Source organism: Cyphellophora europaea (genome assembly GCF_000365145.1).
Source record: "Cyphellophora europaea CBS 101466 unplaced genomic scaffold supercont1.6, whole genome shotgun sequence".
Taxonomy (NCBI): domain Eukaryota; kingdom Fungi; phylum Ascomycota; class Eurotiomycetes; order Chaetothyriales; family Cyphellophoraceae; genus Cyphellophora; species Cyphellophora europaea.
The window spans coordinates 917,176-935,758 of NW_008481812.1; the positions used below are offsets into that span (position 1 = coordinate 917,176).

General features: G+C 55.1%; 7 protein-coding genes and 1 non-coding gene across 8 annotated transcripts; 3 read left to right on the forward strand and 5 right to left on the reverse strand.

Moving 5' to 3' along the window:
• Positions 1-280: 280 nt before the first annotated feature.
• Positions 281-4,558, forward strand: HMPREF1541_06561 (uncharacterized protein; the record flags this gene model as incomplete). Its single annotated transcript, XM_008720893.1, has 1 exon — positions 281-4,558. One exon carries the CDS (start codon positions 281-283, stop codon positions 4,556-4,558), a length of 4,278 nt encoding a protein of 1,425 aa, XP_008719115.1.
• Positions 4,559-4,883: 325 nt separating this feature from the next.
• Positions 4,884-6,341, reverse strand: HMPREF1541_06562 (uncharacterized protein; the record flags this gene model as incomplete). The annotated part of the gene is made up of 1 exon (XM_008720894.1): positions 4,884-6,341. The coding sequence occupies one exon, from the start codon at positions 6,339-6,341 to the stop codon at positions 4,884-4,886; it is 1,458 nt and encodes a 485-aa protein (XP_008719116.1).
• Positions 6,342-6,925: 584 nt separating this feature from the next.
• Positions 6,926-10,267, reverse strand: HMPREF1541_06563 (uncharacterized protein; the record flags this gene model as incomplete). The annotated part of the gene is made up of 1 exon (XM_008720895.1): positions 6,926-10,267. One exon carries the CDS (start codon positions 10,265-10,267, stop codon positions 6,926-6,928), a length of 3,342 nt encoding a protein of 1,113 aa, XP_008719117.1.
• A 574-nt stretch (positions 10,268-10,841) lies between these two features.
• On the reverse strand, positions 10,842-11,685 carry HMPREF1541_06564 (uncharacterized protein; the record flags this gene model as incomplete). Its single annotated transcript, XM_008720896.1, has 2 exons — positions 10,842-11,501; positions 11,566-11,685. The coding sequence occupies 2 exons, from the start codon at positions 11,683-11,685 to the stop codon at positions 10,842-10,844; spliced, it is 780 nt and encodes a 259-aa protein (XP_008719118.1).
• A 1,920-nt stretch (positions 11,686-13,605) lies between these two features.
• Positions 13,606-13,692, forward strand: HMPREF1541_06565. Its single transcript has one exon. It is a non-coding gene; the product is annotated as a tRNA-Val (tRNA).
• Positions 13,693-14,316: 624 nt separating this feature from the next.
• On the forward strand, positions 14,317-15,051 carry HMPREF1541_06566 (uncharacterized protein; the record flags this gene model as incomplete). The annotated part of the gene is made up of 1 exon (XM_008720897.1): positions 14,317-15,051. The coding sequence occupies one exon, from the start codon at positions 14,317-14,319 to the stop codon at positions 15,049-15,051; it is 735 nt and encodes a 244-aa protein (XP_008719119.1).
• Positions 15,052-15,261: 210 nt separating this feature from the next.
• HMPREF1541_06567 (uncharacterized protein) lies at positions 15,262-16,797 on the reverse strand (the record flags this gene model as incomplete). Its single annotated transcript, XM_008720898.1, has 2 exons — positions 15,262-15,681; positions 15,778-16,797. 2 exons carry the CDS (start codon positions 16,795-16,797, stop codon positions 15,262-15,264), a joined length of 1,440 nt encoding a protein of 479 aa, XP_008719120.1.
• A 1,003-nt stretch (positions 16,798-17,800) lies between these two features.
• Positions 17,801-18,437, reverse strand: HMPREF1541_06568 (40S ribosomal protein S11; the record flags this gene model as incomplete). The annotated part of the gene is made up of 3 exons (XM_008720899.1): positions 17,801-17,869; positions 17,928-18,166; positions 18,257-18,437. 3 exons carry the CDS (start codon positions 18,435-18,437, stop codon positions 17,801-17,803), a joined length of 489 nt encoding a protein of 162 aa, XP_008719121.1.
• Positions 18,438-18,583: the final 146 nt, after the last annotated feature.

The following is an 18,583-nucleotide window of genomic DNA, read 5'->3' on the forward strand; positions in this document are numbered from 1 at the left end:
TTGGCTGATGCCAGGCTGAGGTTCTGAGAATGGCGGAAATTTGCAATGACTTGGTGTCAGATCTAAAACGCGAAATCGTGAGGATCATCGGCTATTCGTAAAGGGAGCGTCTCCGGACCTACAAACGAACAATGGAGATGAGCAAAGAGCACAGCACTTGATGAAGGCGGCTTTCGCAAGGCTGAATCGGAGCCTCGTCTCCTCCGCAATTTGCAGATCACCATCTCGCCAGCGTCGAGGAAATTTTGTCCACGGTAGAGTCGAGGTCAGGTCCGCTCTCATGGACCTCCAATTTCGACCAGCTCTTGCCCCGGCGTCGGATGTGCCTGCGACCGCAATGAATGGCACCGGTACCGCATGGGACCAGCTTGCCGAAAAGCACTGGTTGAAGGCAGTGCCCACCAGAGCGCGCCCGGATGCGATCAAGGAGATCTGGGACGCGTTAGAGCACGATGGATTCCCCGACCAAACCCTGGCATATCTCGAGAGCTTGCAAATCTTCGAACGTCTCCTATGGCCAACATACAGCGACGAAGTCTCAAATCACCATGTACTTCTCATTGCCATCTTCTTCAATACCAAACAGCGAGCGAACCTCGAGTCATGGGCAGTCTTCGCAGATCGAACGGAGGAGTTCTCAAATATGTACCGGCGCATACTGTCCTTGAACTTGGACGGATCCTTACCGACAAATTCACGCCTCGAACTTCTGAGCTTCGTCATTGCTTCTTTCCAGTCCCTTGAGAAAGACTTCATCCGGAAGGAGTGTGCGCCCCTCGTCTCAATATCGATATGGTACAATCTTCACAGCGGTGATGCACGAACAAGAGCTATCGAGAAAAGTCCAAGTAGGAAAAAGGCATGGAAAGCAATGCAAAAGAGATTTGATGCTGCAAATTCTCAGGTCCAGGCAAGGATGAAGTTCGAGCGCTCGTGGTTATTCTCCATGATTTTAGATCTCCTAGTCCGGACGAACACAGTTACGCCTGCTGGAAGCGCAGAGACGACGTATTGCGAGAGGATTCTGGAGTTCGTGTGTGATTTGACCAGCCAGCTTCCCACGAGACGATACACCAATACGCTCATCAAAGACCTAAATCTTCTGCCCGTCTTACGGAGATCCAAGCTCTTTCAAAAGTCCGAAAACTCTCTCCTGAGAGATCTCGCCGCTCTTCTGAGCCACTTCCAGACTTTTGGGATCGATGATGCGGAGGGCAGTGAGATCACGAAGAATGCGACGCAATCAGCACATTACGAGGATTTGGCTCAATTGCAGCGCGTTGCTTTCAAGCATTTCGAAGAGAAGCTGAAGGTTCTTGCTCTCTCAAATTATGCATCGATTGACCAGCGAGGTGAGCTTGAGCAGAGCATTGGCTCGTTGGACGACAGCGAGATCGAGAAGCTGTGTAAGCTTCTGGGCTTTAGGACTTCATATCCCTCATCGGCTTCGATACCCTGCGGACGTGGTCTCTGGCAACAGACCTTGCTCGATGCCTATCAGAGACCCCAGGATTTCCGGGAGGTGATTGCCCAACTGTCAGTGGCGCCCACCGACCAGACACTGTATGAGGACAAGTATGTGCAACACGAGGCCTACGATGGAAAGAAGCCCCTGGCGCTTCCAAAGCTGAACTTGCAATACCTCTCTCTTAGTGACTTTATGTGGCGATCATTCCAGCTGCACCAGGCCGAGAGCTTCTACAGTATTCGCAAAGATCTGGAGAACATTGTGAAGCGCATGAAGCCCAAAACTGGCCGTGAAAGGGGCAGTACCACATTTGAAGGCTTCTCGAAGATGGCTATGCCAATTGATAAGCCTGCAATAATCGAGGTTACTCCGCCAAAAGTTGGCACAACATACCCCGGGTCTGTTCGGAGCGAAGTCATCATCGACCTCGGCAGACTCACTGAGTCTATGCGTGCCGAATGGGACAGTCTAAAGCCGAAGGATACGGTTTTCCTAATGTCAGTCATCGCTCCCGACGAATCAAACGGCAACACTGCTGGCAACAAGCCTACATTGTCAAGCGAGGCCGGTATTGATAGTCTTCGAACAGCAGAGGTCGTCCAGATACTCGATGAGAACAACAAGCCGCTACGAGATACGGCAAATGGCTATGTGTCACGGTCACGCAAGCGTCATTTGTTGATTGACCTGGATCCTGTCGCCTTCCAGGCAGACAAGGACAGTGGCAAGTCTGACTTATATACCAAACTCAATGTTATTGCGCGCAGGCAAGGCCGTGAGAACAACTTCAAGCCATTGCTTGAGACAGTGCAGAAGCTTGTTCGTACTCAAGAATCGTTGCCACATTGGCTGCAAGAGGTCTTCCTCGGTTACGGCGACCCAAAAAGCGCCTCTTTCATCCAACTCGAAGACAAGATACTGTCTCTGGACTTCCTAGATACGTTTGTCGACTGGGAACATCTCAAAGACAGCTTCCCAGGCAGAGACTTGGAGGGTGTGGCCGTGGACGCTACGACCTTCAGCCCGCCATATGTTCTTGAGCCGTTCTCGCAACCCTCTTCAGCGCCTCCCACAAACCCAAAGAAAAGAAGACGCGAGCAGCTAGAAGACACCGAGGACTCGTCGAAAGGCCCAATCAGAACCAGGACCTATAAGCCGGAGAATCAAGGGCCTTATCCGGTCGATGTTCCCAAGAAGAACAAGATTCGTTTCACACCAAAACAGGTGGAGGCTATTGTCTCTGGCACACAACCCGGTTTGAGTGTAGTCGTGGGTCCCCCTGGCACAGGCAAGACCGATGTGGCTACCCAGATAATCAATCTGCTCTACCACAACTTCCCGAAAGAGCGTATACTGCTCATTGCACACAGCAATCAAGCGCTGAACCAGCTCTTCCAGAAGATTGTGGCCCTGGATATTGACCCACGACACCTTCTCCGTCTGGGACATGGCGAAGAGGAGCTGGACACCGATGCATCGTACAGCAAGGCTGGCCGTGTTGATTCCTTCCTCGAGCAACGCCAGGGCTATTTGTCTGAGGTCAACCGGCTCGCTGCCTCTATCGGCGCGGAAGGTGCCCACGGCAGCACCTGCGAGACGGCTGAATACTTTCACCAAGTTTACATCAAGCCAGCATGGACCCGTTTCTGGGAGATGGCCAACTCTCCTACGGCCACTCGTGAGACGATCCTCACGGCTTTCCCTTTCCATGCTTTCTTCAGCAATGCTCCCATCCCCGAACTCTTCCCAGAATCCGCCAATATCGAAGATCTCCGCGATGTTGCTGCCGGCTGCGAACACCACCTGACGCACATCTTCACGTCTCTGTCCTCCATCCGCCCGTTCGAGATCCTCCGCCATCCGCGGGATCAAGCCAACCACCTGCTCATTTCGGAGGCTCGCATCGTCGCCATGACCTCCACCCACGCCTCTATCAACCGCGCCAGTATCGCCGCCTCGGGCTTCCACTTCTCCTCCCTAATCATGGAAGAAGCCGCCCAGATCACCGAACTCGAATCCTTCATCCCAATCTCTCTTCAAACCCCAACCAACACTCTCACCCGCCTCATCCTCCTCGGCGACCACCTACAAAACGCGCCCATCACCACCTCCCAAGCCCTCCGCTCGTACTGCAACCTCTCACAATCCCTCTTCCACCGTCTGATCCGCCTCGGCGTCCCCACCGTCCTCCTCGACGCCCAAGGCCGCTGCCGCCCCAGCCTCGCCCGCCTCTTCGCCTGGCGCTACCCTTCGCTGCACAACCTCCCCTCCACAAGCAGCACCCCACCCTTCCTCACCGCCAACGCCGGCTTCCGCTACGACTACCAATTCCTCGACGTGCCCGCCTACGAAGGTCAAGGGGAGCGCGAACCCAGCCCGCACTTCATCCAAAACCTCGGCGAGGCCGAATACGCCGTCGCCCTCTTCCAGTACATGCGCCTGCTAGGCTACCCGGCCCACAAAATCACCATCCTCGCCGCCTACGCGGGCCAGCGCGCCCTGATCCGCGACGTCCTTGCCCACCGCTGCAAGGGCAACCGGCTCTTCGGCCTACCCAAAGCCGTCTCCACCATCGACCGCTTCCAGGGCGAGGAGAACGACTACGTCATCCTGTCGCTCGTGCGCACCAAGTCCGTGGGATACCTGCGCGACGTGCGCCGCGTCACCGTCGCCCTCAGCCGCGCCCGCCTCGGCCTCTACGTGCTGGGCCGCACGGAGCTGTGGGCCCAGTGTCTAGAGATGCGGCCGGCCATGGAGGTGTTGCTGCAGAGGCCCACGACCTTGGAGGTCGTCACGGGCGAGGTCTGGCCTTGTGAGCGGCCGCTGCTTGAGGGTGGTGGCGAGGGGGAGGAGGGACAGCAGCAGCAGCAGGTCCAGGGGACGGAGATCGAGGGCGTGGAGCACCTGGGTCAGTATGTGTATGAGATGACGCAGGCGAAGGTCAAGGCGTTGGGAGGGCAGGTTGTTGTTGAGGAGCAGATGGATGCTGTGCAGGATAGAGTTGTTGATGATGTTGGGGCAGGGCAGGTCGAGGAATTGATGGAGGGAGAGGTGGAAGAAGACCCGCTGCATGAGCAGGTCATCGTGTAGAGTACTAGGAAGGGAAAGGGAAAACAATAACGGGACGGATGGTAGATACCCCTAGTTCTTGAATTTGATATGGCACACAGAATACGATCGACAGCATGATAGGTCCTGCTGTGATGATTGCTGCGCCTACCCGACCTGTGTCATGATCATTCTGCTGTGGTGTATTTTCAATCAAGAGCACCTTGCTTGCCCCCCGTAATACTGTGTCGTAGACTTGTGCTTTCTCGTTGTTCCGTCGTAGTCACCTTGTGCCAGACTTGTCGCCTGCGGAGCCAAGCGGCACAAGTAACACTTGGTAAACTCAGGCGCAGCTCCCCTGCACCATTTACAGCGTTTCCGCCTTCGTCTTGTCATACGCACGTTGTCTCGCCTCCACGGCCTTCCACTCCGCTTTCGCCCAGTTCAGGACGTCCTCGAATTGCAGCTCTTTGAATGCAGCCCGTGCCTGCGTAGCCGCTTGGTCCTCCATGTCATCATCTCCTATCAGCTCTCGCTTGATTCCCTTCATCGCAACTGTCACTTCACTCGATTCATTAGCCTCGCTCTGGATGTGCTTCCGAAGAGCCTCCCAGAGCTTCTGCTCGCCTGTGGTCTTGAGCGCTGAAATACGCTGAGCGTCGTAGCGGGCAGCGAAGTCGGGACCGAAGAAGTCCTTGGCTTCGGCAATAACATCTGCCTTGGTAAGATGAGCGGAAGCACGAGGAGGATCATCAATATGGGTGGGAAGGTAGACGCTGATCCAGTGGTCGTACATTGGACGAGTCTTAAGACGCTTGCGATCGGAGGGCTTGAGGTTGAGGGCGTCGGTAGGAGCGGAGTTTTCAGCTGACGTGGTTCCACTGCTGTTGATACCTGAGCTAGTATTGGTAAGAGCATTGATCTCCGGTGCTGTAGCTTGGATTTTGCTAGCAGGGAGCATGCGACCGATCTGGTCAAAGACTACGGCCGCCATGTTTCGGACGAGGGCCGTCACATTCGGCATCGTGAGAGAGACTGAACCCTTCGACTCGCTGACAGGGGTAGCCACACCGCTACTGGTCGGCTCGCTATTGTCATCACGCCGATTGGAGATGAAAGCTGGGTTGTGGAAACGACAAGTCGCCGCGAAATCCATGAGGTCGTCCCAAGAGGCGAAGTGTTGCCAGAAACGCTCAGTTTCGAGGTCAAGGAAGCGGAGGACTTGGTCGGGGTCGCTGGTAGCCAGCACACGACCGAGCTTGGGGTGTGTCTTGAAGAGTTCAGGAATGCCTACGAAGAAGCCCTTCTCAGAGATCTGCAAGCACTTCGGGCGGCATGTGAGAGTGATGATCATGTTGAGATCACCGTGTGCATGCATGAAAGACATCCAATTGAAGCTTTGGAGGGTTGGCAGGATATGGATGTCAACTTGGATGTAGCGGATCGAGGCATCGGTATTGCCGAGCTGGTCAGGTGTAGCAGGGTGGTCAGACACTTCTTCGGGCCAGATGATGGCAAAGTTCCATTGGTCAAGCGTTCCAATGCGCCGGGAGTGCTCAGCACCAATGATAGCAGCGATGTCTTCAGTCTTGTAGTTTAGAGCCTCGATGTTGGTGGAATCGTCAGTGGCTGGTCGGAACTTTGTAATTGGTCCGCAGAGCAGAATATCAATGTCGCCATGATCCTTCTTGCCGGGCGCTTCGAGCGGAGTTGCAACATAGGTGAAGTGCTGCTTGAGCAGATTTTGCAGGCGCTCTCTGACGGCAAGGTAGACGTGCAGAGGCATGCGCGGGGTTTCGAGGTCTCGAAACGCGTTGCCGCCCATACTGGCGAAGTGTCGAGACTTTTGCAAGATTTGGCGGTCTCAAGGTGCTGACCGGTACAGAGAGAGGCAAAGTTGGCAACTTCCGCCAATTCAAGCAATTGCGATTGCCGTTTGTTCGCCTTCTGCCAAGTATGATGCAGTCAGGCAACGGCGGGTGACAAAGGCAAGTGTGATATCACATTTGACACCTTTCGGCTCGTTTCTGAATAATGGACACAACTGGGCAATGGCAGTGGTTTGGACCATGCGGCGTAGTTTGCTGTAGGTAAGTCGTTGAGCTTGAGCAAGCTCCTCAGCCTGGTGTTGTCTTCATGAATGAAGCGTCCTGGGCGACTCTGCATTCAACGACTTCCCTTTGGCACGATTCGTCGAATCCGCAACACCCACTCGCCCTTATCATATTGTCCCTTTACTGTTTAGGATGAACAGAAGGTTGCGACTGAAATGATCAGTCGGCTTGAATCTGAGAGACAACTTACAGGGGGGTCATGCTCCTTGGCGCCGGAAATAGGAGATAGCGCCCCTGTGATGCCAGCCTCACCCTGGAGTTACTACTCATCAACGAGTCTTCGATAGCTCAGAGATCAAGGATCGTCAAGCTTCAGGTCCATGACCTCGATGCCAACTCCTGTCACCACTATCGCCGACTTCACTGTGTCAATGGAGCTCACATCAGCCACACCGGTCCACCACTCTCGCAACTTGAGCACTCGGATCTCAGATGCACTACCTCTTGTGCCTGGAGGTACCACGACATCCCAGACCTTGACTTTCTGGTCATTCCCGGCCGTGACCACCCGCACCCGCCAGTCACCGCCGTGTTGAAGGAGAGGAACAATCGTGAGAGCAGTCAATGCCGCCGCATGTGCATCACAAACACGAACAGTCGCGAAGGCTGTTGTTGATTCTGAATCAGTAGACATGATTGTCAACCCGAGAGCGTTGTCGTCGCCTCCCGTCGCGATGAACGATATGTCCACACCCATACTTACCACGTCCATGGCAAGTATGCTGGATTGATGCACACTGTGCACAGCCATAGCTTGTGCAGACCCTTCACTAGAGGTCTCGACGTTGGCCAAGTTTAGGAATCCGTTTGTGCCTGCGGAAAGCAGGTACTTCCTCTCAACTTCGGAACCTACGGTTGACAAAGGGACATCGAAGATCTGCATCAAGCAGAAGGCTCCGAGCAGTACTTGCCGCTCGAGCTCCCAGATACCTTCTCCTGGCAGCTTCCCTGGCGAATATCGTAGAACCTTTATTTTTCCGTTCGAATAAGCAGCTGCTAGTCGGAATCTCACTTCGGCACCACTCGTCTGCTCCTCTGCCAGGTCAGGACGAACACTCAAGCTCATGATTCGGACATCAGAGTCCTCGTCCGTCTGCGGCATCTTGTCCTGCAGGACACTGCCAATGCCCACAGCTGGCACCTCGGTTGTGAGGCGCCATGCATAGAGTTGCTCGGCACCTCCGCAGCTGAAAAGGTACGTTCCGCAGGGTGAAAATACCAGATCCTGTAGCCCAGCGCTGTGGTCATTCATCGTGCAAAGCTGTGTCAGCTGTGTTTCACATCCAGATCGGTCCATTTCGGGATTGACGGCGAAGATACGGATGGTTGTATCTTCGGCACCAGTCGCAATCAAAGAGGCATGTAGGATACCTCGACCTGGATCAGAGTATTGTAGTGGGTAGGTGGCTAGAGCCTTGATCTCTCGGCCATGACCTCCTGTCTGGATAACTTGACGGTGAAGTGACTCTTCTGAATGTAAATTGAAAGTACTTGCCTTTGTCCAGACAAATGTTCCGCCCGCTTGTCTACGGGATCTATTCTGTCGATAGGCCCAACTGCGATGCGCACCGCCGCAGTCGACGGAAAAGACATCGAGCTGCATTGTCTCGTTCCAGACCACGAATTCTTTGGACCTGAAGCCGTGGAGAACGAGATTTGTCTGACCTTCTGAGCCAGCACTTACCACAGTCGCCCCTTCCACGTATGGACCGAACGGAGGGCAAGAGCAATGCACTGTGTGGAAAGTAACCGATCTTTCTTCCGAGTTCGTGGTAATGCAATGAATGCCATATCTGCCGTCTCGGCCCGTAGAAAGCACGTACATTCCGCGATCTGTTGATAGGTCTCCGATAAACTGCAGTGACGTGACCGCGTCGTTGCCATGTACGTGTCGGATGCAGATCGGTTGTGTAGACTCGGACACATCATGCTTGAGTCGCGGGTAAGTGGCGACGGCTCCGGCCCTGGACCCTAGGACAAGAACGTCGGCCTCGAAGTCGTAGCAGGAACTTGTGACGGCAAAATGGTCTGGTAAGTTGAGGATTTGTGATTTGCTTTGGATGTCCCCCAGCTCCTGTTGGATCCAGACGACGCAGACGGTGCCGGTCATTGACGTAATGACGATACATAATTGCAGCTTCCCCTGTTGCCGATTTTCAAGTGCACCGGCAACTTGGATCCAAGCCACCGCTTGCGGTTTCATGTGTGGGAGTTCCACAAAAGCCCCCTTCGTGCCTTCTATCCGGATCAGTACCCCGTTTGTAGCAGCAGCAATCAAGGTACTGGCCGGTGAATTACTGCAGAGTTTCGTGAGTCGCCTCTGAGATCCGTCAGCAAGTACGTCCCAGCGCTCCGTACCATCCTCGCCCGGGCGGCAGCGAACAATAGCGCCTGCGGCTGTCAATGCCAGCACCTCATCGCCCCCTGCACCTTCAACGATAATGTAGTCCTTCAATGACTGGGACGCTGCGGGGAGTGGTAGCTGTTTAAACGGCAGCTTGAACGCTTGCAGTCTCCTATCGCAGGCGTTAGCTGCATCACGCTCGATTTGTCTCTTGACGACCCGGCCATCTGCGCCCCCGGAGAGAATGATAGTGGTGGCGGCCTCGCTATATTTCGTCCAGGCCCAGATATTCTTGCCGGAGTGGTGTCGATCGTTCGAGATGGGCGAGAGTCTAGCACACGTCTCGCTCGTCCTGTCCCTGGCTGGCAACGAGGTAGTCCACAACTGACATGTACCATCCTCGCCTCGTGTCATCATAGTGAGTTTCCCATCGTCGGCATCAGAGTCGGACAGGAAATTAACGTCCCATATGCGCGACTGATGGCCCCATCCTGTGGCAACGCGATGCCGGATCTCCTGCGCGTCTTGGCCAAAGCCAGTATTTATGACTTCTGTCACGCCATCGACGCTCAAATTCGGCTCGTCATAGTCACTGACGTCCCACACCTGTACCGTTCGATCGTCACTACAGCTCGCCACGAATCTTGCCTGCTTCCCATCCCATCTCAGCTCCTCTGAGATTCGGACGCCAAAGATCGAGCCAGTATGGCCTTCGAAGCGGTGCGTTGTGTGTGTGATCCACTCAGATGATGTGTCTTCGCTGATCCGCTGGCATGTCCACACCAGCACTTCACCAAAAACTGACCCAGCAGCTACCAAGAGCTGGTTGCTAGAGATGGATGCGACATCGCCAGAGTACAGGAATGACCCAGGACCCCTAGCCAGCTCACCGATGGTGTGCAACTCACGCGACGGCACTTCTGACTGTAACTGAAAAAGCACATTGTTGGCTGTCAGGAGCAGGAAGCAGCCGTCGTGCGGATGTAGTCGCAAGATCCATTCCTTGGCATTGATTTGATGCCGTGATTCAACTCGGACGGCCACACCACCCTCACCGGCATCCTGAAGTGAAAGCAAAGCAATGAAACGACCACCCCCTACTACGATCGTCGGTTCATCAGGGAAGTCTTGGTGCGTGATATGGTGGATCGGCTGGACAGGAAAGATTTGATGCGTCCCCAGTTGCTGCCCGGTAGATGCGTTGTAGAGGTGGAGATGGGGCCCTTGACCAGCTAAGATGATGCGACGGTCTCTTATGAGTAGAGTTTCAAGGGCGGTGATAGGCAGGTGCATCGTTACGGAAGGGAAGTTGATGCTTTAGAATCCTTTTGACACGGAGGGATGCTTTTCAAAAGACGTTGATGCCAGCACAGAAAAGCGGTCATTTGAATGCCCACATCGCGGACGCGAATATTGCATCGTTGCTACCGTACTCACCTCGGTGTAGCGGCTGGTGAAGACATCGTCTTCCTTTGAAATGATCTGTAATACCCCATGCTGAGCGCAATGGCCTAAAAAATAGGTCGTTCACAAGCTGCAAGATCGTGGCCCGTTGATGATTGAATATAATTGCACTAGCAGCAGGCGTCGGTGCACCAGCTAAGTATGATGGTGACTACATGATCAGGAACGAGTACTACCGCATTACCTACATTCCCTTGACTATCCTTTTTCGATGACGCCTTGTACGTTTCGCAAAACACACCAGCTTCCCTCACTTCTACCGGGATCCCAGCCCCGTCTTTCTTTTCACAGGCCATTCAACTTTCCGAGGCCGATCCCATGGACTGACGGTCTGAGTCTAGATCTAGCAATCCCCGAAACAGCGAGCCGATTCAACGCTCAGCCTACGTAGGTACTGGCGGGATCATTCGCCCTGTTCCTCCTGCTCCGGCGGAGCAGCATCGCCAGCCCCCTTGGCCTTCTCCTCCGCGACCCGAAGCTCCTCTGCAGCCTTGTCCAAGTTGGCCTTCGCATCTGCGACGGCCTCGGCCGCGGCGTTGTCGGTTTCCTTCGGCGGTATGGCCGTGGGCGACATCAAGGGACCGATTGGGCCCAGGCCCGAGGTCTCGGATTCGTCGTCGAGCTTTGACTCATCGGCAGGTCTGCCTCCATCAGCCTCGACAGCATCATCATCAGCATCAGCCTTGGCCTCAGGCTCATGCGCAGGCTCCGGGCCGCCATTGCTGCAGCCCAGCTTAGGATCATGCCACCGGAGTGTGTCCGACTTGGGCGGGTCGGCGCAGCTGGCGTTGAACTGGCGCATGCAGCACTCGAGGTGGGCCATGGCGTCGCGCTTCTGGTCGTCACCGTCCCACCGGTTGCCGTTGAGCATGTCGATGACCCACTTGAAGTAGGCGTGGCACTGGCCCGTGGGGCGGCAGCAGTTGCCCTCGTGGTTGAAGACGGGCGGCTTGTGCAGGTCAAGGTTTGGAACTGGCATCTTGAAATGCGGGTGGCCGGGGGCGAAACTGGGGAGGAGACCGGCGTCTTCTTCGTGGACCGTGCCGCTGGTCAGATCGTGGTTCTGGGGGAGAAGGAATGTTAGCAGGAGAAGCGCGAGGTGCGGGGAGGAAGCGAAGGTGGCGGACCTTGTCGAGTGTGAACTTCAGCACTTTGTTGGAGCCGTAGGAGACAGGAACCGGGCTTTTCGCTGCGAGTGCAGGAGAAACGATGGCAGCACCGGCGGCTGCGAGGAGCGTGGTGCGCATGCTGGCAGTGATGCTCGGTGAGGAATCCTTGCAGAAGCGAGAACCACACGCGTGTGCAGAGAAAAGTACAGGTTGTTCAAAGAGGCACTGGCATCCCAATGGCTGTCAAGAGGAATATATATCTCTTTCCACTGACCACGCCTCCCACCGTCAGAGATTCGGGTCAGACTGGATCTCTCGAAAGAGCTTCGTTTTTCACATCGATGTATGGTGGCTATTCATGCCGTGGAGCTACCATTGATCCATGGCTCTGAGTGTAAGACTTGCCTTTTGAGCAGAGCATGCATCAAAGTCGCGCGGAACCAAAGCGGAACATTGTGTGAATGGGTTGCACAACATGCGTTCGCATATACTGAAGTGAGATTCATACGCATTTCTGGACCTCTCGTACGCATTTCTGGACCTCTCGTACGCATTTCTGGACCTACAACCTACACAATGGGTCCAGTCAGCGCTGCAAGGCAACCACACAACACATGCGAACCAAGGCAATCAACCATTCCACGTTTACCTGAACCATATCATCCGGCCCCTCCCCAACCATATATGTAAGTTCCACACGCTGAAGTACGGGACACCATATCCCTTTCCAGCGTACAAAAGCATTTTGGGGCTTCAATTCGACGAACTCTTGGTCGCTCGAGGGGAAATCGGCCCCGGGGAACGTCTTGTACATACATATGCCCTTCTCAAGGAAAATGCATCCCCGGTGTTGACACCCTTTCCTCCGTACACTTCATGTGAAAAGACTGCTGGCGATTTTATGTTCAAAATCAGACGGGCCCCTCAAAGCATCATGTCGAAAAAGCATTTCCACCAGCTCATCCATCCATCAGACGCTACCCACTCTCCTTGGCCCCTACATCGTACCAACCGTGCACAAATTGCCGCGCCTCAACCAGATTTCGCCGACGGTGAAGCTTCGCTGGACGCTGCATTCGGCTTCCTAAGGCCGAGAGAGGGTGCTGAGGCCCAGCTCTCGCGCATGGAAGTGCCAGGGCGAGGCAGGCGAGGGTGTGGGCCGAGGCGACCATGACGCCGAAGACAGGGAGAGTCTCGAAGCGTGAAAGCGCTCGATGCTGCTGCTCTTTCTATTGTCCTGGGTTATTGCCGGTGCCCTTCGTCGGCATGGGAGAACCCAGCTGTATCTTTGCTTCTATACCAGCCTGGTCGAAAGAAGTGAGGCCTCCTATGTACATTGACGGCGAATTTCCAGATCCACACAGAGGTCAGCCCTGGAAGGTTCGGTCTGGACCGTAGCATGATCCATGACAGAGGCATTCTCGTTGTCTCGACGTCCGCAGAGTGTCTTCACGTAGTAAGCGAGGCCCAAGCAGCCCCTAGCAGATATATTGGAGCGCTCCTTCTGAGCCCCCGCCCGCACATCTGTTCTTAGAGGCGCGGCCCGGCCGCTCAATGATCAGTGCGACGGATCCAACGTAGACTCGGACGATATATGTTGGGTTCTCTGCATGGGAGTTCGTCAGGCGTGTTTCAAGTTTCAGGTTCCAAGATAGGGTTGGTTGCTGCGGATGACCTAAGCCATTGGACTTAAAGACTTATACGGGCACTCCGCACGCTTGTAGGCCCGGACACATGTGTTTGTTGCATGTCCACACAGTGTCTAGGGTAGGTAAGGAAAGGCACTTCCCTTCATCTTTACAGACTGTGAGGAACAGGGATGGATCGATCAATGTGAGGGGAATTGAGCAGTACGGGGCCAGCCAGGGTTGAGTCCCCAATGAACGCCATGAGAAGAGCGACCATGCATGAACATCACGCCGCGAGACAGGCGTTTCCTTGGGGCATAAGTGGGCGGAATATTTTATCAAATATATAATTCTTTAAGCAATTTTTTGGCTTGAAATGACGCACAGATTGAACTCCCAACAACTCCACCAGGTTTTCTGGTTCAATTCAGGCCGCTTGGTGTAGTGGTTATCACGTTTCCTTTACAAGCTCTTTGACGAACGGAAAAGGTCGCCTGTTCGATCCAGGCAGTGGTCAATTTTTTTTTGTTTTTAAGCATTCTGAGGGATACCAGGACGGAGACCAGCAGAGCTGAAACCAGACAGAGTCTACTCCGTACACCCTATCTTCTCCATTGTTGCAGGAGATTGGTGCTCCAAAGCCCTACGAGCGCCCCTGATGGTCCGCTGGGGCCACCCACCGCAGAACGACAGAGGCTGCTGAGGAGCTATCCGTATCTGCCGAGACTGATCCGACGTTCATCACGGTGGGCACCGTCTGGGCGCCAGTATTGAGACTATGCGTTCACTAAGCCCCTTACAGACATTATTGACGATCGATTTAATCTACCACTGGCAGATCTCTCGTCTCCTTCCACAACATGACCAGTTGTTGTGCTCCTTCTGCCTAACTGGAAACACACAAGCACGTTGATCAGATGACGGGCCTGCACACCTCTGGCAGTGATGCCTCGCGCCAGTCGTCATATCCTCGATCTGCAATGAGCGAATCTCTCGGTAAGTCGGAAGCAGACGGGGTACTGGAATAGAAAGCAGCGCTGCCCCCAGTCCCTTTTCCACGTTGTTTTGCTCGAGCCCAAAGCTGTCACAGATTCTTTCGCTACATGTCAAGTCGCTCTCTTACCAGCACAATCCTTCAAAAATGTATCGCACACTCGTTATATTGGCTTTCGCAGCATTTACATTCGCAGCCCCAATCCCAAGCGACAACAATGCACTGAGTACCGTTGTCAGCCGCGATGTGGTTGATGGCGCAAAGCATGCCTCATACGTGGTTGCTCGGCAGGAGGACGAAGACCTGGAGATGGGCGGCACCCCTTTTGGCAAACGCGGGGATAAGGAAAAGGACCTGGAACTTGGTGGCACACCTTTTGAGAGGAGACAAGAAGACGAAGACGTAGAGCAGGGCGCCACGCCTTTCGGCAAGCGTGACGACAAGGACAAGGATTTGGAGCTCGGCGGTACTCCCTTCGCCAGAAGACAAGAAGACGAGGACCTAGAAGAAGGCGCCACCCCGTTCTCTCGACGTCAAGAAGATGAAGACTTGGAGGAGGGTGCCACACCATTCTCCCGCCGTCAAGAGGATGAAGACTTGGAACAAGGTGCCACACCCTTTGGCAAGCGCCAGGAGGACGAGGACGAGGATCTCGAAGAAGGCGCCACCCCATTCTCTCGTCGTCAAGAAGACGAGGATCTGGAACTAGGCGGCACTCCCTTTGCAAAGCGAAGCATCTTCGACAAAATCGACACGGCCGGCTTCCAGCACGAACATGAGGCAAAGCTTGCGGGCGCCGAAGTTGAAATCGAGCACGAAGACGGCGCTCTTGAAGTCGAGGTCGAGCCCACCGAAGGCACCGAGGTTGAGGTTGAGACTTAAAACGGCACCCAACATTTCTCTGTTGGATCATCTAAGAGAGGCAGCCCTCTTTTCTTACCGTTCGGCCTAGGGCCCACATGTTGTATATGACCACCACTACCCACGCTCGCTAGAGTCTACTTCTATTGCGCCGTCCGCTTCGACAGCGGCTAGAGCTTAATGAATGATACCTGGGCACTCGCCCTCACTCTCAAATCCGTCTACTGTATCTCACGTCTTCAAGTACCTGAACCCATCCACCGCTTCTATCCACGCGTACCCACTACTATCCACCACAGGCAACATCTTCTCCTTCCTCTTTGCCTCAATTTCATTCGCCTCCTTCCACCTCTCGACCTCGGCCTCCACGCTCCAGTCACTGATCCCTTCCTGCCCTCGCCCGATCTGATGCAGCTGCGTGCCCGAACTCTGCGTGTTGAGCGGCAGCGGCATGAAGTTCTCGATCGCACTGGTGACTTTGCCCTCCAAGATCTCCTTGCACAGATAGGGCTCGGCCGCCAGGGGGCGCGCGATGCCGACGCCATCACATGCCCCGGACTCGACGGCCTTGACCATCCCTGACGCCGTGCGCAGGCCCCCGGTTACGTAGACTTTGGTCTTCTTCAGCAGTGGGCGGAGCTGTTCGGCGAACTGTTTCGTTGTCGTCTTCGTTAGCTAATCAAAACAGCAAAACTCACACATAATGCCGATGTTGCAGAACGGATAGTAGGGAAAACCAAAACGAACCTCGATGAAATACGCCTCCCGCTTCACCGTACTCTCCTTCTTATGCTCAAACGCGCGCGCCTCAAACGTGCCGCCACTCAAATCCACAAAATCCACACGCGCCTCTTCCAGCTTGAGTGCCAGCTCTCGCGCCTCCTCGGGCGTGGTGCCCTTGTCCTGAAACTCCACGCTGTTCAGCTTGACACAGACGATGAAGCTCGGATCGTACTGGCGCACGCGCCGGTCAATCTCCTGGATGATCTCAAAGACAATCCTGCTCCGGTTGGCGAGATTCCCGCCATACTCATCCGTGCGCTGATTGGTGCTGGGACTCAAGAACTGCGCGAGCAGGTAGCCGTGGGCGCAGTGGACCTGCACGCCATCAAAGCCCGCCTTCCAGCACAGATAGCTCGTCTCCCCCCACAGGCGCACCATCTCCTTGATCTCCGCCACCTCCATGGGCCGCGGCGGCGCGAACTCGTTGCCCGCCCACTTGATCTTCAGATGCACGTCGCTGGCGCTCACCGGGTGGGGGTTCAGCCACTTAGTGCCCTGCCGCCCCGGATGGCTGAGCTGCGCGACCATCAGACTGCCGTGCTTCTTCGCCGCAGCAGTCACTTCCTGGAACGCGGCGACGCGGCCGTCGTGGTCATCGCACAAAATCGGGTTCCCGAACGCTTCCACGGCGTCGTACTTGACCATCGTGTTGCCGGAGACGATGACGCCGATGCCGCCCTCGCCCCACCGCTGGTACAGGTGCGTGTACTCGGGCGTGGGGCGGCCGCGGGCGCTGATGGGCTCCGAGGGCGAGTTCCACGCGCACAGGCGCTCCGTCATGGGCCCTTTGAGGAACCGGTTGTGGGCCGTCTTGCCGGAGAAGGGGAAGGTGAGGGGCTGGGACAGCACCGAGGTGTCGGTGGGGGGACCGGCGACGCGGACAGCGCCGCCACGGGACGAGTCGGTGGCGGTGGTGCCGTGGGCAATGGCGGCGCCCGAGGGGGCGCCTGTGGCGGTGGTTGCTGTTGAGGTGTCGTATTCCATGGCTTATGGGGGCTTAGAGTCACAGGGGGCGGGAGCTTCAGTGATGGCTGAGCCGAGGAGTGGAAGCAGGTTCAAGTCTATCGTCAGCAGTAAATAGGAGGGGTTCAGCGAAAGCACATCTATAGCACGGCAAAGACGGGGTCAATCATGTAACCAAGTCCCTTCCGAGGTCGGGTCACGAACTTCATTTGGAGTTTGGGGTATTGGTAACAGCTTGATTGTCTCATGAACACACGTCACGGTAGCCGGGTACAGGGCAGCGAAGGGAAAGCCGTGCGGAGACAAAGTTGCAAGTCTGAGCAAGGGAAGTTCTCCATCTTCAAGAGAAACGGGCCTGCTGCTTACCTAATACGCTGTCGTGGGTTGGTAGTGTGTCGCCTTTTGACTATTGTGTTGTATATAGTACGTATGTTTAGACGAGCTTTAGCAGAGGCATTTACTTGCACGAAGAAAGGCGCGCGGTGTAAAGTCGCATCAAAGCTGCAAGCAGGGCGTGATGAGATATGTTTTCAAGACTTAAGGATTGAATGGATGGCAAAATTCTATGCGGGCACGATGTCCAGTGAGAAGGAGGTTCTGGAGCGAATAGCTGAGCTAGCACGATGAGACAGCAATAAATGTGCACGAGACGCTCCGGTCGTGGCGTCGCTGGCGTGTTGCAATTGCTGCCATGACGAGCGAAGAGCCAGCCAGGGTGGACGGGATTCGCTGTATGACTCGAGACTGGACTGGACTGCGGCAACGACATGAAGTGCGAAAAAGGCGCTTCCGACTCGATCGAGAGCATTCGTGAAGGGTTTTAATTTTTGATTTGAGTGGCAAGCTTGATGCTGCTCACCGGTCTTTGAAGGCCGCCATGCTTTGGTCATCAAAAACTCCATGCGCGTCCAACCCGAACTGCTTATCTGGCAGACGAGACGCTGTTTGTGGCATTCATGTCACCATCGCCCATCACCATCAACATCACCGTGCGCTCTTCAGCCCTCCTCCATCATATCTTCATCTAGAACTTCGAGAAACTCTTGACCGCCTTGCCGGTTCGGGGAAGGACACGGAGAACGTTGAAACGGACCTATAGTGTTCATGAGTATTTTTTGTCTTGGACATCTTTCAGAAAAATCACCACTTACAGTCTTGCTGAGGGGACGGCACTGGCCAACGGTGACCTGGTCACCTTCCTCGACACGGAAGCAAGGGGACACGTGCGCGGCCAGGTTGGTATGTCTCTTCTCGTAGCGGGAGTACTTTGGGATGAAGTGTAGGTATTCTCGTCGGATGATGAGGGTACGGTGCATCTTGGTAGAGATGACGGTGCCGGTCAGGATACGGCCGCGGATGGAGATCTGACCGGTGAAAGGGCACTTCTTGTCTGTAAACCTCCAATGTTAGACCTGATAACTGATTTGTGGGTTGATGCGCCCTCTTTGCAGAAGACACGTCGTCGCCGGACAACACTAACCGATGTAGCTGCCCTCAATGGCAGTCTTGGGGGTTCTGAATCCCAACCCGACATCTTTGAACCATCTCCGACCGGCCTTGCCAACCTTCTTGCTCTTCGCGGCCTTCGACTTGTGGTTGAGGAAGATGTGCGGCTGCTTCTGGTAGGCACGCTCGGACTGGACTGTCAATTCGGTAGCCATGGTTGCGGCTGGTGCTCGACAGGACGGGTGCGTGGAGGGAAAAGTTGTCGTTTGGCGATGAGGTGCGGTTTGTGCTGCGGTCGCAAGCCATCTGCAAATTCCATAGTGGAGGCTTGGCATAAGCCAAGAGTTCTCGGCTGCCGGCT